General features: G+C 41.3%; 1 protein-coding gene across 2 annotated transcripts in view; it reads right to left on the bottom strand.

Annotated features, from left to right (window-relative positions):
• SLC25A32 (solute carrier family 25 member 32) overlaps positions 1-17,500 on the bottom strand; it is a 31,206-nt gene that overhangs the window by 6,799 nt on the left and 6,907 nt on the right. For both annotated transcript variants that reach the window (XM_085855043.1, XM_085855042.1), the window contains exons 3-5: positions 12,727-12,812; positions 7,035-7,189; positions 5,939-6,052 (exon numbers count right to left, since the gene is read on the bottom strand). In XM_085855043.1, the coding sequence (XP_085711169.1) occupies positions 5,939-6,052; positions 7,035-7,189; positions 12,727-12,812 (355 nt within the window). The remainder of the gene's footprint in view (positions 1-5,938; positions 6,053-7,034; positions 7,190-12,726; positions 12,813-17,500) is intronic.

Below are 17,500 nucleotides of genomic sequence, written 5' to 3' on the forward strand. Positions count from 1 at the left end.
AGGAACCACCTCGAGGAGCTCCGCAATGTCATCCTCATCCACACCCAGGTTAAAGTTGTTTGCCATCTCAACAACAGCCTTGTTGATGTTTGCAACCTCCTCATCCTTGGCAAATCCTTTGAAGTCATGGACGAACCTCATCAGTGTCTTCTTCCAGATGCCATTCATACACTCCTTGGTGACATCACCCCAAGCCCAAGCAAGGTTCTTGATGCAGTCATAGATGTTGTAATCCTTCCAGAATTGCATCAGTGTCTTCCTCAGTTGCAGCAATAGCCTGGGCAAAGGTCCTCCTCAGATAGTAGGCCTCAAAAGCTGCCATAACTCCTTGATCCATTGGTTGAATCAAAGAGGTGGTGTTTGGAGGGAGAAACACCACTTTGATATTGGGATGTAAATCACCAATAAAAGGAGGATGTCCGGGAGCATTATGAACAATAAGCAAAATCTTGAAAGGCATGTTATTCTCCAAACAGTACTTCTCCATTTTGCAGGCATAGCAATTCAGGAGGGCATCTTGGAAGAGGAGCTGGGTCATCCATGACTTCTTATTGCTCCTGTAGTACACTGGCAGTGTGTGCTTATTGATATGCTTGAAGGCCCTGGGGTTCTTACTGAGCCAGATCACAAAGGGTTTCAATTTGTCACCTGCAACATTGCCCCCAAGCAAGACTGTTATCCTTTCCTTAAAAGCCTTGAAACCTGGCATTGACTTGGCCTCCTTATGGATAAGAGTCCTTTCAGGCATCCGCTTCCAGAATAGGGAGGTTTCATCCATATTGAAGATTTGCTCTGGCAAGTAATTTTCCTCCACAATCAGCTTATCTAGAGTTTCCAAAAATTCTTCAGCTGCCTTCACATCAGCACTCGCAGACTCACCACTCACTTTCACATCATGTAATGAATAACGATTCTTGAATCGTTTAAACCATCCAGAGCTAGCAGTAAATTCAACATCATAGTCGGGTCCAGCCTTTTCTTTCAACATCGCAAACAAACCTTTTGCTTTGGCCGTGATCGTCATGGTGCTGTCGTCATGGTTTCTCCATATCTGATATAGGCCCTTCTCAAATTTTTGTTAGTCTCGTTGCTTTCAATGAAGCAGATCTTCAACAGCTTCCGTCACCTTGTTCTTGTTCTTCAAGATCGTAGCTATGGTGGAATGGGACATGGCTGACATGGCGAGCAATAACCATCACTGAATTTCCACCTTCGTAGTCCTTAATCACTTGTAATTTTGTTTCTAGGTCAATCACTCGATGTGGCCTCTTACTGGCAACATTAGCAGTGGATTTTGTACGCTTAGGGGCCGTGATGAACAAAACAACACGAGATTAAATCAAGCACACGGAAAAAATGATGCAATCCAGAGACGCGGTAAACACGAGATGTACAGTAGAAGAATGCTGCGTGACACGGCATGCTGTTTTACAGTAAACTTTTTTTTTATAAGTAGAAAGAGTACACACTAAAATAACGATAAATAGTACAGTTATAGTAAATACATAAACCAGTAACATCGTTGTTTATTATCATTATCAAGTATTATGTACTGTACGCAATTGTATGTGCTATACTGTACTTTTATACGACTGGCAGCGCTACGTCGGCTACAACATCACTAGGCAATTGGAATTTTTCAGCTCCATTATAATCTTATGGGATCACCGTCGTATATGCGATCCGTCGTTGACCGAAACGTCGTAATGTGGCGCATGACTGCGCATATATATATATATATATATATATATATATATATATATATATATATATATATATATATATATATATATATATATATAATTGTTATGGTGCACTGGGCAGTTTGGTTGTTCGGTCTGAAGCTGGAAAATCATGTAGCGACCAGGTCAGCGCACCCCCCCCCCCAACCGCAGAGATTCCGAGCTGGGTCCTCGTGCCCAACGTCACATTACAGTGCCGGGCGAGCGATATGCCGGGACTACCACCAGACAGATATTATTGTCTGGCCGAGCAACCAGCATCCTGTGTTGCCGGACTCTTAGCATATCGTGACCTCACCAATCTCTACCTCAATCAGATTTCCCCCACAGCCACCAGATGAAACCGTCGTGAGAAAGCAGGATGAGTCGAGGAAAGGTCAGGTTCAAAATATGTATGCATGTGGTGCAACAGAAAGCACATATCTAAAGGCAGCAATCGCAATGATAATAAAAACTATACTGCAATGTTACCCCTTACCGTATACACACCCCATGGAACAAATCATTGACGGTAAGAAGTCCTGACTTGTCTATTCCACAAGGCCTCAGACACCCGCAACGAAAGACTGGGGATTCACGTCAGACAGCAGGGTTTGCTAAACTCAAACCTGTGGTGTTGTTTGGAGGAGTAATGCAGCAATGTCCAATCCTGTTATAGAGCTTCTAAGACGGAGGAGGGACACACACTGGTGGGACGGGTGTGATGCCAGCAGGACAAGGTGTGGTTGGACTCATTGTGCAGCTCATCGGAGTGTAGCCTTCTTCGTCGAGCACACAAAGTTCTCTCTGTCTCTCCCACAGCCAGAGCCTTATAACTTTCCATACCGGTGTCACGGATGATGATTCATGCCCCTCCCTTCACCATTGCCATTGGTCCCAGCCCCGGAGGGAAGACGGAGCTTACTCCTGCACCAAGTTAAGTCACTGCTCCTTTGGTACTCAGGCCTACACGTCCCCCTTTTCCCACCTAAACTCGAAGTTTAAGGCCCAGTGAACAACTTTAAAAGCACATTTAACAGCCCAACCAAAGGTAAGAACATGAAAAATAGGTGAAAGGGGATGGAATATAATTTTAAACACACACTGGGGCGGGTTTCACATCTCTTGCTATCCCGCTTAGCGACACTAATCTATAATGACATTTAATTATCCACTCTTATGTCACACAGGCTCAAAAAAAGGAAAGTTTATTTTAAAAAACCACGTTGCACCAAGTCGACAGGTACGGGACAAATCCCAAATAATAGGAAATACAGTATCTTTATCAAAGTTTGAATTTAAAATATTGTAAATAAATAATCAAATATTAATTAATCCAATCGATGGCATGGGACACTTGATTTGCATGAAACAATGGATGAAAGGCCAAGAGCAATATAGGCTAAGAGCATTTACAGGAAAAGTCATTGTATACATTAATAAACTAGAACGGTACTTGGGAGAGCACATACCTCCGCCAGGCTGAACAGTTTACGTTTTTGTATCCCACTCATGGGCTGGATCTGCATCCGGACCTGAACCAAAATCGAATCGGCTTGTTCTCATCACCTAACCAACTCATCCACCAAGTTTTGTCATAACTCGTCCACAACTTTTTGAAATATCGTGCTATGCATCATTATTGGACCCATCTCTCAATGGTGAATAATCACTTTCGAAATTAAAAAAAAATATTCTCGTGCCCGGATCCGTCTAATCAATAAATCAATTCGTCCTGGTCAAACACTCAACCTGTCCACTGAGTTTCGGCAGACTCCATCCACAACTTTTTGAGATATCCTGCTCACAGACAGACAAACAAACAGAGGAAATTTCAGGTTTGACATCAAGTCACACCTACACTTGTCACATCAAGAGGAAATTTCAGGTTTGATCGAGAGATGTATTGTACGAGCAGGTTAGGCACGAGGGGAGTCAAAACACTCCAAAACTTGAGGGGGAACACTCAGTAGAGTGCAAAACCTCCGCCGCCAATACTGCTAGGTCACTCAAGTGAACCTGATATCCTATTCATTCAATTTGACGTCAACAGTGCTCACAGAGTTATAGTTTGCAACTTTCCCTTTTACTTTTACATACTCAATTCATTCGTCATCACTAGATTCCTTGAGACAGAAATTGATTTTACATGGGTATATCCACCTGAAGTTTCAAAATCAGCCGCAATTATAATTTTGGCATGGTTTTTTTTTGTTGGAAATCACTTATAACATATAGAAATGCAAAAAAAAAAACTTTGCAAATTTTTTTTCTCCAATTTATTTTTGGGGGGGGGGTGGGGGGGTTGGAAATCACTTAAAACATGTAGAAATGCAAAAAAAAGAAATCGAAATTTTGTTGAAAAAAAAGTTGGAAATTTTTTTTTCTCTAACAATTTTTTTTGGGGGGCGGGGGGTTGGAAATCACTTAAAACATGTAGAAATGCAAAAAAAAAAAAAAATTCAAATATTTTTTCAAATTGGCCGCCATAGCGGCCATATTTGATTTTGAACCAAGTCCAAAATCTAATGGCATGATCCTTGGACCAGACCTAACCCCCCCTCCCCCACCAAGTTTCGTCGAAATCCGTCAAGGAGTTTTTCCGTAATACTGTTCACAAACAAACAAAGAAACAAACTAGCCCGAACCTCAGCCATAGGCTGAAGGTTATCTTGCCAAAAACAAAAATATTTATATCGTCAATGACGTCAGCAAAAGATTCTGTCGTCAAATTCCAGCTATATCTGAAAAGCACTCTTCTTAGGCTTCAATTTGAGGTACTACTCGATATTGTTAGTCAAAGATTTAAAAATGACCTTCATGATCGTCAACTTCGACCTGAGGCGCTAACCATGAAGGTCAAGGCCAATCGCCACCAAAAACTAATCAGCTGAGCACCTATCGATATACTATATATCCACCAAGTTTGGAGATGATCCGATTTACTCAAATTACTCAAAAAATTACTCAAAAGTTAAGGGTTTCGTTGATTTTGATGTTTGACCTTCTGGTGACCTTGACCTTTGACCTTGACCTTCAACATTTTGTGTGTCGAAAGCTATTGCACTCATGAGTATACATATCAAGTTTGAGAGCGATTGCATGAAAACTGTGATCTACAGAGCTAGTTGAAACTTGAAAATCAATTGTAACAAAAAAATAAATACACAAACAAACCGACGAAAAAACAGATCTTGCAAAATCTTGCAAAACGCTCTGCGTTTGGCAAGATAAACAGAAAGTGGGTGAAAACAGTAACCTCCACCCATCTTCGATGGCGGAGGTTAACGAGATACAAATGACAAGACATGCCAAAGATAATTTTTTTTTTTTAGATATTTATTTACTAATTAACGATGTATTAAGCTGGAACGGCACTTTTCGAAGTCGTGACGTTGACCGACACCTCTGCCCACATTATTAAATCATTACAATACTTGAACCAAGTTTGATTTAAATCCCTTCAGCTGTTCTCAAGTATTACATTTTTACCTGACCTTTGACCTCTTGATGCCAAAATCTAATTAGTCCTCTTTGCATCAATATACAGTATGCTTATAACCAAGTTTGGTCAAAATCCCATCATTGGTCCACAAGTTAGCATGGTAACAAATTTCTACCTCATGGGACCTCTGATCTTTGACCTCTTGACCCCATAATCTAATCAGTCTATCTTTACATCACTGTACATACTTGTACCAAGGTTGACTTAGATTTGACATCAGCCATTCTTAAGTTACCGCAGTAACGGAAACCGATCACGGACTCTGACCTTTGACCTCTTTATGCCGAAATATAATCAGTTCATCATTGCATCATAATATACACTTATACCAAGTTTGGTAAAAATCACATCACTGGTTCACCAGTTAACATGGTAACAGAATTTTTACCTAACAGGACCTCTGATCTTTGACCTTTTGACACCATAATCGAATTAGTTCATGTTTGCATCATCATACATACTTGTACCAAATTTGACTTCGATCCCTTTAGCCGTTCTTAAGTTATCGCAGTGATGAGAACCTATCAGATTGACGGACGGACAACCCAAAAACATAATGCCTCTGGCGACTTTGTCAGCAGAGGCATTAAAAATCAATAAAAGGTTTACGTTTCTCAAGCTGTTGCGAGTGAGTATCCGTTTCGCAGAACTTTTTGAACAACCTCCGCTTCCCACCCCAAACATTAACAAGAGAAAAACAAACATAGCTTACCAGATGTGTGGTTGTTGGACGGAGTAAGTGCTCATTGTAGCGTTTCTTAAGTTCCTCGTAAGCCATGAACTGCAAGGCTCCGTGTGATGTTCCAAACAACCCGGGAACGAATCCCTACGTGGAATAACTGGGTCAGCGAGCAAAAGAAGAGGCCATGGCAAGTAAAAGAAACTGATCAATATTGTTGGGTTGGTCAATTCAATTCCAAATGCTTCCTTTAATTGAACCAATTAAATCTGCTTAGCTTCAATGGCTTGTGGGGATTGTTGAATGTTGGGCGGTTATTGCAGCGTTTTGGAGTCAACTATGGTTCAACCCGATTGTAAAAGCAAAAAAAATAAAATCTTACTTTTCCATTTTGTGTAATCATTCCGTGTGGAAGAGTAGAGAAAAACATTTATTATCATCATCAATGTGTTTTAATAGGAGTGTGAGAGAGGGCAGCACTGCCAAAAATAATTTTTTAGTAAGAAAATATTTTATCAAAATTAGAAAAGTTCTCTTGAAACAAGAAAATCATGAGAATGTTTTTTTCAGCCACAAGAGAAATTCTCATGTCGTTTTGTTGTTTCTTTCTTAAGAAAATTATTTTTAGTCGTGAGGCAGTGGGAAAGGGGCCTGTATGGTACAATTTATCAATTTGATTTGTGCAGCAGGAAAAGAGAGGCAAGAGACCAAGTACAGAAGTAAAAAGAGAAGAGAAGATAAATCAGTGTTTCGTGCAAACAAGAACCGTTATAAGAATAGTAATGTTCATAAAAAGTTCTCAATAAAATAAAACTCAAGAAAAGTTCATATTTGGCAAGAGAACACCAGGAAAAGGGGAAAAAAGATATATTAAATGAATAAATAAGTAAATAAATAAAAGAAGAGGGAATGGTGGGTGGGATGACAAGAAAAGGGAAATTATATAATATACATGTGTATATATATATATATATATATATATATATATATATATATATATATATATATATATATATATATATATATATATATAAAAAAGAAAAGGTTGCAGAAAAAGAAAAGGGAAGGAAACGATATTCGGGTCGTTGCAGGTACTAAGGGGGCAAAAACACAAGATGCAGTGGATGACCTTATAAAGGCCTCGGATTCCCTCATGCTTGTAGATCTTGGTCAGCGCGTCAAACATGCCATGGTACCGCCGTTGACATTCAACGTTCTCATACTGCAACACCAGTCGGGTCTTCGTGACCCAGATTGGATTGGTAAAGCTGAGAGTCGCAGCGCCTGCAAGCAGGTACAGGTTGGAGATCATTAGATCTGTCAATCAAATCCAAATCCATCTGGAACACAATGGCGCTTACAACAACAGGCGAAGGGAACTCCAAACAAGTCAGGCAAACTGGACCACATCTGAATGAACAGAATGTGAAACATCATGATGGACACTTTGTGACAATGACAGCAGAATTTTTGTTTGTATACCGTATTTTCCAGTACATTAACCGTGCCTTTTTTAAATTGGTGGAAAAAAGTTAAAAGTCGTGGATGCGGTTAATATCCATCCATCCATTGGATCCAAACTCTGTGCAGAGCGTCGGTGCTGCCGAAGCAGTTTCCTTGGCTATTGGGCACAATCCTAGCTACTCCGACGCAGGATACTCGAATGACTCGCTCATCCCAGCAAGCTGGTACTCATTTTGCCGACCTCGGAAGGATGGCAGGCTGAGTCAACCCCCTGGTGAAGTAATTCAGCAGGAAACGAGGCTTGAACTCAGGACCCTTGGATCCCAAGCCGTCACCCTAACCACTGAGCCAACACCAGGCTTATGTGGTTAATATACAGGTATTCAAAAAAAAAACCATCAGTCTTAAAAAAAATTAATCTGTCATTGCTGAATTTCAATTACATTCCAATCGTCATACATGTACGACAAGATCGATATTCTACACATCGGGGAACTTTTAGAGCTTTCACAATTATGTAAAAGTATGTAAATTAGGGGTATCCAAACTACGGCATTGGTGCAAGGAGAATATAAATATTTATTATAAATGCATGTGGAAAAATTATGGGTCCAGACCAGGAATCGAACCCAGGTCGTCTGGCAAACCGTACTAGTGCTCTGCAATCTGAGCTAGCTGGGTAACCCAAAACGAGTCAACCCAAAACGGGTTGCCCAGCTAGCTCAGATGGCAGAGCACTGGTACTGTTTGTTTTGCCAGAGGACCTGGGTTCGATTCCCGGTATGGGCCCATAATTTTTCCACATATATTTATGATGGTTCTATCCTATTAATTTTTTTAATATGTACTAGCATAATCAGTACATTTTAATCTGGATGTGAGAGAGCATAGCAATGCCAAAAATAATTTTTCGTAAGAAAAGATTTTAGCAAAATAATAAAAGTTCTCTTGAAACAAGAAAACCATGAGAAAAATTTTCCAGCCACAAGAAAATTTCTCATTTCCTACACAGAATGAGATATTCTCGCCAATTATGTCTGATTTCAAAAATAAAAAGGAATAAAAAAACCTATTCGTGTGTTGAACACAAGTTCACCCATTCCCGACGGGAGCAGCAGGAAGGTTCATTATTCTCTGGGGTACATAGATTACAGTCGATCCAGGGTCAGGCCTCAAGAACATTGGGGTGTGTTCAGTTACCAATTTTCCTGAAGGAATGTAGAGCTCTTGCCAAGTGGCTTCAGTATTCAAACAAGCACTCTATTCAAAACCGTTGATAAGCAACGGCTGGCTTGGCAAGCGCGAGCTAGCTGCTTGGTAACTGAACACACGCCAGGTTTCCTCAATTTCAGTTTCATGTGAAACAGCAGTAGCGACTGTTTCTTTCTAAAGGTAATCATAGGTGTTTGCGGTTTATCTTTTTTTTTAACTTATGGTGAGGACTTTCCACAAAACGACACGATAAGCTATTTATACACATTAACACAGCATTTGTTCAAGGAGGAAAACCCTTGGGGAGAGGGGATATTATTTGGATTCATATAGTTTTGAAGTAACATTAACATTATGCAATTATCTTTGGTGTTGATATTACTTTTGTTGTTGGAAGCGGTCTTGGAAAAATGCCATGATAAGCCATCTTCACATGGATTCACACCTCTACACAGAGATCCTGTGCATTAGCCATCATCGTTGTAGGAGGGCCAGTCAATAAGTAACCATAAAATGGTGATACAAATTCGAGAATGTAATGTGTGTAGTTGTAGATGACATGTTATATCTATGGGTAAGAGTCATGTTTTGCCAGTTTTAGATCTGGCAACATTGGCGTATGATGTCAGTAGAGCAGTTCCAAGAGCACAGCTCCCTTAGAAGCTTGCACCAAGGAGGAGCAACGGTTCTGTCATCCGTTTCTTGGGAAGTGAGGGTGTCAATCCCAATGAAATACATCGCAGAATGAAAATGCAATATGGTGATGCATATTTATCGCTGCAGCAGGTGTACGACTGGGACAGGAAGTTTAAAAGTGTAGTTCTTTCAATTCAGGTGCGAGTTGTCTAGGCACCCACCTTGCAGACACTTTGCGGAACCCCAGCACGTTGTGAATGATAGATGTGCTGAATCATGGCTAATGTTCAATTCGGAGACCACTTCATCCAGCGTAATGCGACGGTTTTCCCTTAGCACACACTCAACTCCTGCAACCATTTCTGGTGAGTCGGCTGTGTGAGGTCAGCCCAAGCGAGCAATGTCTGCCACACTGGACACTCCACTTTTAAACTTCCTGTCCCAGTCATACACCTGCTGCAGTGATAAACATGCATCACCATATTGAATTTTCATTCTGCGATGGATTTCATTGGGATTCACAACCTCACTTAACAAGAAACGGATGACAGAACCGTTCCTCCTCCTTAGTGCATGCTTCTCAGGGAGCCGCCATCGCGGAACTGCTCGACTGACGTCATGCACCCAATGTTGCCAGATCTAAAACAGGCAAAACATGACTCTTACCCATAGATATAATATATGTCGTCTACAACGACACACATTACATTCTCGAATTTATATTGCCATTTTAAGGTTACTTGTTGACTGGCCCCTCGTACAAATCACATTATTTTCAACATGGTGGGCTCAAAGAAGAAAAACGTGGGTCATGAATGTAGGAGATTCCCTCGATGCTGGCAAAGTGAATACTTTTCCACAGAGTACCGAGGCAAGTGTGTGTGTGTTTAATTTGCCAGGAATCGGTAGTGGTAATGAAATAATTGAATGTTAAGAGACATTAATCGAAACATGAAGAGTCTTTTAAGGCGTATACTGGAAGAGAGAGAACAGAAAGTAAAACAGTTGGTGGCACACCTATCCTCGCAACAAAACCAGTTTTTTTAGTACTAAAAATAAAACTCAGGACAAAGCTACCAGAGCTCGCAATGACATGGCTACGCTTGTACTTGTAGCGCAGCATGGAGGGGATTCTATTAAGGAGTGCAGAACAAAAAATTGTGGACATCGGGTGCCCAGAAAATAAATAAGACTTTTGCAATGTTAGTCTTGTGAGAAACATTTGTCCGGCAAATTGAGGATTTATCAGTTAACATTAAGGAGTGAATATCAGGCAAAGCACCGTTGTTTTATTTCTCTTCAATCGCGCGTGACGAGAGCACCAACACGACAGACACTGCTCAGCTGCTAATTTTTTTTGCGAGGTATCGATGATGATTTTTGCATTACTGAAGAGCTCCTCGACTTTCAGAGCCTGACTGGGACAACAAAAGGAGCAGATACTTTTGTAGTTGTCAGTCGCTATTCAAAACCTGAACCTCCCCAGGGACTAATTGTGTGGAGTTACAACGGATGGTGTTCCAGCTATGATAGGTGAGCATAACGGAATGGCCTCGGTGGTTTGCAGGAAAGTTCAGGAGTCTGGGAGCGAGGTTGTGGATGTAATGAGTACAGTCGTGAAAACTATCAACGTAATTTGATCGAGAGCACTCAACCACAAAGAGTTTCGGACATTCTGATCTGAAATTGATGCAGAATACGGAGAAGTGATCGACCACTCTGATGTGTGATGGCTAAGTCGCGACTCTCTTCTCAAGTGGTTCTTCTCCCTCAAATCTGAAATCGACCAATTCTTGAAAGAAAAGTGTCTGCCCATCGATGAACCGAGTGACTCTGTTTCGTTGGCAGACCTGAACTTTTCAGCTGGCATCAGCAGTCAGCGGAATGTGCTCAACAGAAGATTGCAAGGGAAAGACACAATCGTGTCACAAATGTACTCGCACATGAAAGTATTTGCCATGAAGCTCCATCTGTTTGAGAGACAGGTCAGTGAACCAAATGCCATGCGCTTCCCATCTCTGTGAAAGGTAATTGACACTTTCCCAAATGCTAACATCCCTGAGCAGATGGGGAAATATGTGACAGTAATCACGTCACTTATCAGAGTTCAACGGGTGCTTTCAGGATTTCACTTCCATCGAGGACATCAACATGTTCTTGTGCCCCTTCTGCGTTAATGTGGATGAAGCACCAGAGGACATGCAGTTGGAACGCATCGAGATGCATTGTGATGACACACTCCGCAGTCGTCACCATCAGCTCCCACTGCCAGAATTCTCCAGGAGCTTGGAAGAATTTTTTTTTTCCAATTTCCACAGACAAGGTGCCACACAAAATAATGCTGAGTTTCTTCAGTTCTGCATACATTTGTGAGGAAACATTTTCTCCAATGACGTTAAACAAGAGCCATTTGAGATCAAACATGACAGATGGTCACCTTTGTGATGTCCTTCGAATCACATCAACAAACCTCATGCACGACGTCACAGCAATTCTCCAATCCAAGGCACATCATCACCGTCCTCATTAGAGCAGTCACTGGTGACTGGTAATCGTCAAGGCGTGGAAGGACATTCCCTCAGACATCATCAAGCGAGCAATTTTTTTTTTTGACTCAGGTCCTTCAGGAACTTGCAATTTATTCAAGGCAATGATGATAATTTGATGACTGCAAGCACCCATCTCACTTCAGGACTGGTCTCCCACATCTACTGCTCCTGATATTAACTCAGCCCTGGAATATTTCACAGAAACTCTCTGTTTGTCTGTCTCTCTGATTCATCCCATTTACTCTTCAATTATCCTGCTCTTCTTCCCACCCATGGCACACTGAATCCTGTGGTGAGGAATTTGCTCTGAAACAACCTGCCTTCTCTTCCTGAACGACTGAAGGAAATCTCAGTGCATTCCAAAAAGTCCGCAACATGTGCGTGTCCACTCTCAGGAGAGCCAGAAAAACAGCATCTGTCCAAACTCAAGAATGATCTTTCAAACTTATCCCCATCCTCGAAAACATGGGGGCACCTTGTTAAGTCTGTCTCTGGCGTATGCTCGCCCTCCATCTCTTCCCTCTCTTCAAATGGCACCACAGCAGACTCCGTCCGTGAGAAGGCCAAATGCCTCAATTATGCGTTTGCTTCCAAATCTTGTGTCCCCAACCCCTCACTCTCTGTATCATTTGCTAGTGGATGGTAATGATCCCCATAGTATTGAAATTTTTCTATCTAAGCAAAATTTTACATTCTTGATTTTAATTCTGCTGATATAATGGCAAACCACTCAATGTGTTTTTCACCATGAGCATTCTTTGGCAGGCTCTAACCACAAAATAGGAGAATGGAATCTGAGAGACTTAAAATCAAAAAAACTAGTGTTGTCCGAAACTCATGCAATTCAATGCGTCATTCATCATTAATTGAATAATAAACAGAATTGCTCAAGTGGGTGTGTAAAGAACCCAAAGGAAACAGGAAACATGCCTTGTGGTTGCCAAGCAGCAAAGTACGCACCTGCTTCAGCAGCTGAAATCATGTGTTGAGTAGGCCCCAAAGGCTCGCTTCTGCCCTCTTGTTTATAGGCCTTGATCGCTTGGTAACTGGAATAATAACGATAATAACAATCATAAACCATGAAGTTAAAAGCACGTGTTCCTCGACATTGATCATCCGGTTATTTTCTGCCATTAGACAAAAATATTGTCCAAATGTGGCCAAGTGGTCAGCTTGGAGAAAGTGTTTCATACCACAAAACCAGGATTTTGTTCGCAGGAGCTATGGGAAAATACAATTGCTAGTTATGAAGAAAGAGGGTGCGTGTGAGTGTGAGTGTGTATATACACACACTGCTGTGCAAACGTCTTGAAGACACATTCATGAGTTACGAACTTGCAATAAATGGAAATTATGAACATCGACAACTTACTCAAACCCTCCACTAGTGTTTTCTACTATAATAACAACATTAACTGTTATTACTATCGCTTAGTTTGGGTGAGAAGAAACAAAGCTTGTCATTTAGCAATCTTTAATTCACATTGATCAGAATATTCAAAAACTGATCACAGCTCACAACTCAAAGTAAACCAGGATGCCACTCGGTACAGCGCGTACCTTCACCAGGCTGAACAGTTTACGTTTTGTATGCCACTGATAGGCCAGATATATGCATCTGGACCTGAACCAAAATCTAATCGGCTTGTTCTCGCCACCTACCCAACTCATCCACCAAGTTTGGTCTGAATCTGTACACAACTTTTTGAGATATCCTGCTCAAAGACGGACAGGACAGTCAACCAGGGGTGAAAACAACCTCCTCTACCACCAGAGGTGGACAGAGGTAACTATACGTTCGAGCAGCTAATATGAAGTGTTACAGCTAATCCATCAAGTTTACCAATCAAATCCAATCGATAACTCATCGTCAGATGTTCGTCATGAACATCAGGTGTTTCTTCCTCTCCACACATTTATAAAGCTAAAAGTCCACTTCTTGTTCCGCAGAATACAGATCTATCAGTATTAACTGTGAGATTAATACAAAATGGCTTAAATTTCAGGAGAAGATCACCAAAAATTGTGCTTCTACATAAAGAAGGAAAAACCGAGTAAAATACTTTGCACCACTCGAATTTCAAGATGTGGTATCCGAAGTCCAATCAACAAGTACAAATAAACATCTTCTGTAATTGACAGACCCAGGACTGGAAGACCCAAAAATGTTGTCCAACAAGGATGAGCAATACTTGAATATAATATCCTAATGGAATAGAAAGAAGACGAGCATTGAATTGATAACAGTACTGGTAGAAGGCTCAGGTGTCACCTCTCCATCAACAGCATGAAGGTCACTTTTGAAATCAGGATGTAAAGGATGTGTTACAGGAAGAAAACCTCTGTTTTAAATAAATAGGAAGAAGACTAAAGAGATAAAATATGCATAAAAACAGAAATTGGATGATGGAGTAATGATAAAGGGTGCTTTTGACATACGAGTCAAAGTTTCAGTTATTTAGACCTCATCGAAGACAACATGCGAGATGATGAAAAACAAACTTACGAGTCTTGCTTGAAGCCAACAATTAAGCATTGAGGAGGTTCAATTCAAGTTTGGGGGGTGAATATCCTCAAGTGGTTGTTTGAAAATCGATGGTATATTGACTGCAGCAAGGTACAAACAAATTTTAATCTGCCACGCTATCCCCAATGGTGCAAGACTTATTGGTCCAAACTTCATCTTGCAGCAAGATAATGATTCAAAAATATTCAGCTGGAATAATTAAAACTTGTTTGCAAAATAAACAGAAAGCTAGAATCCTTCAAAGCCCAGTTCTAAATATTATTGAAGCTATATGGGAGTATATGGACAAAAGAAAGTAAAAATAAATAAATAAATAAAGAATCCTCGCAACTTGGATGACATCTTTGGAAGGAGTTGGAAGAAGTGTGGAACACCATTCCACACGAGTTCATACCAAACATTGTTTGTGAAAGCGACCAGAGCAGAATTTAAATGGTTTTGAAGGAAAAGGGTAGACTTACTCACTATTAGTTTATATCAAGGTATTGCACTGAACCTGAACTCAAAGTCAGCGAGTTGCGCTTCTGAGCCGAGTCACAGTCAAGCAAAGTTTGATTATCAACTCGGAAAAAAGAACTCGGATATTATCCTGTCACATGAAATTAATTGCCGTGTTTTGCAAGTGTGTGCGGCAGAAATGTGAATTAGTATATGAATCGGATGTGCTGTAGAATGGTCATATTGTTTCACGAAGTAATGATTTTTTCCCAGCTGCGACCTGTCCACGAATTGCGAGAACTGTGAATGTCCAGAACCATGAATGGCAAAGGTTTGCTGCATTACCTTTCCAACGGTACCATTTTTATTATTATTCTACGATAGCAGAAACCTTTGAGAATGAAGCGTGACAAAGAAACCCCATTCCTTTTATTATGTAGGTTATGGGATGAAAGGAATGGAAATAAACTTTGCACGATCAAGTAACTAATTCATTGCTTATCATTTCCTGCATAGGGCATCGTTGTACTGTATCGTCATGCAAGCAGTGCTGTCGCCAGCTGTACCTATCAACGCAGCTGAGATTGATGCCACGCGTTTCCAATGTGATAAATTTACATACACTTTATTCTAGCTTTTTCAAGAGCCTTGATCCCATTAATAAAAATATATATAAATATATATATATATATATATATATATATGTATACATATCCAATTTCCAAACCAATCCACATCCCGCAAATTTTTGCTTAAAATTATGGAGCCGGATCCGGACCGAGTTTTTGCAACAGAGTTCCAACACTATGAAGGTATTGTTGCGATTTTGGCTCCTACGGCGTAAAAGAGAGATACTCACATAATGTAAACCTAGTTATCTCATCGTGCAGTATATTGTTTAGTTAAGTGTCTGAGGTCTATGTGAGCAGATATACATTGCGAGTTTATAGACAGATATCCGATACCCGTTCTTTTCTGCTTCTACACCCTGGTCTACATCCCTTTCCTACACCACACAGCACACACAACACACTCTACAGTCATCTACTTCTTGCCTTCAGCGCTGCTGCCCCAACCTCCATCCTGAACGTCTGTCTGTGTTATTTGTAAAGATTGCTGGGCTGACAACCACAAAATTTGGCACACAGACCAAGTCAGACCCAGGGATTGTCCGAAGGGTATGTTTATCCAACACTTCAGTCTTTAAAGGCCCCAAACACTCTTTAGACCCAATAATGACCTTGAATACCCCTTAATACCTCCAATACCCTGAAGACCCCTAAAACCCTTCAACACCTAAAAGACCTCAAGACACTTAAGACCCCAAATAACCTTAAAGACCCCAAAGACCCTGATGACCCTTGAGAACCCATGACTCTTAAGACCCCTTACACCATCCAGACAGATTAGACAACTTGAACCCTTGACCATTTAGAGCAGTGGTTCCCAAACCCAGGGTGGTGACCCAAACTTGAAACCACCCCCCCTCAAAATCTCAGTTTTTGAGGGGGGGGGGTTTCATGTCAAAAGCATTTTCTCTGACAATTTTTATCATAGGTACACTAGGTACCAGTATCATTTGGGTTGCGAGGCAAATGTGATTTCAAATTTTGGGTCATGGACAAAAAAGTTTGGGAACCACTGATTTAGAGCTTCAGACCACTTAGACATTTTTTGACCCTTTTTACATGCTTGAGAGTTTAGACCCTTTTGACCCCTTCATCGCTAACTACAATTGGAGTGTACCCTTTCGACCATCTAGAACTTTTTAAGTGCACACCACACAAACATCTATCTTACAAAACAGACTATACATTTTTTAGCAAGTAGTGTGCAAACTCGACCCACTCAGAGGTGGGTGTGTCGAGTTTTTATGTATTACTAGCAGAGTACCCGCTCTATGGGTGATCTTGTTCCAAGCATGCAACACGTTCTTCTGATGCATACCTTTATTTGGGTGGTGTACAGGCAACTGACAGCTCTGTCAGGAAAAAAAAAAAAACCGGGTTACATATATGAAGCAAAAGCTTCATGCCGTACAGGTTACGTTACGTTAAGCCGTACAGGTTACGTACATGAAAAACAGCTTATAATTCGAAACACCTCACTGTGCTGGAAAACGTGAGGACAGGAATACTGTACTGTGAATGATGGATACTTGTCATACCCTCCCTCACCTGGAGGTGGCGCTACACAATACACATTTACAAGGAGAATTTGCGTCTCCGACCTTCCTTTCAGAAGACTACGGGTAAAGATAAAAACACCCCATACATTAATTGGGGTCATGATGATCCTATGTAGCAAGTCTGGATGTAATCAGCCCAGAACTGTAGGAGGAGCGCGACAAACAAATACACAAACGCCAGTCCTTGGATTATTGTAAGGATGTACACCTATACTTTAATATACACCCTGTGAAAACTAATTTGTGGGAAGGGGAATGGGGGAGGAGGAGGTGGGAGAAAAGAAGAGGGTAGGAGGAGGTGCGAGGAAGGAAGGAGGAAGAGGTGGAATGAGGGAGTTGTGGGTGGGGGGAGGAAGGGGAAGGGGAGGGGTGGGAATCCAGAGGGAGGGCCATGGGGTGGTAGGAGACAGGGGAAGGGGTGGGGTGGGAGTCCAGAGGGAGGGGCATGGGGTGGTAGGAGACAGGGGAAGGGGTTGGGTAGGCATCCAGAGGGAGGGGGTTGGCGTGAGAGGAGACAGGGGAAGGGGTTGGGTGGGCGTCCAGAGGGAGGGGTTGGCGTGAGAGGAGACAGGGGAAGGGGT

Source organism: Eptatretus burgeri, chromosome 14, assembly GCF_056783735.1.
Source record: "Eptatretus burgeri isolate ZD-2024b chromosome 14, Ebu_testis_v1, whole genome shotgun sequence".
NCBI lineage: Eukaryota > Metazoa > Chordata > Myxini > Myxiniformes > Myxinidae > Eptatretus > Eptatretus burgeri.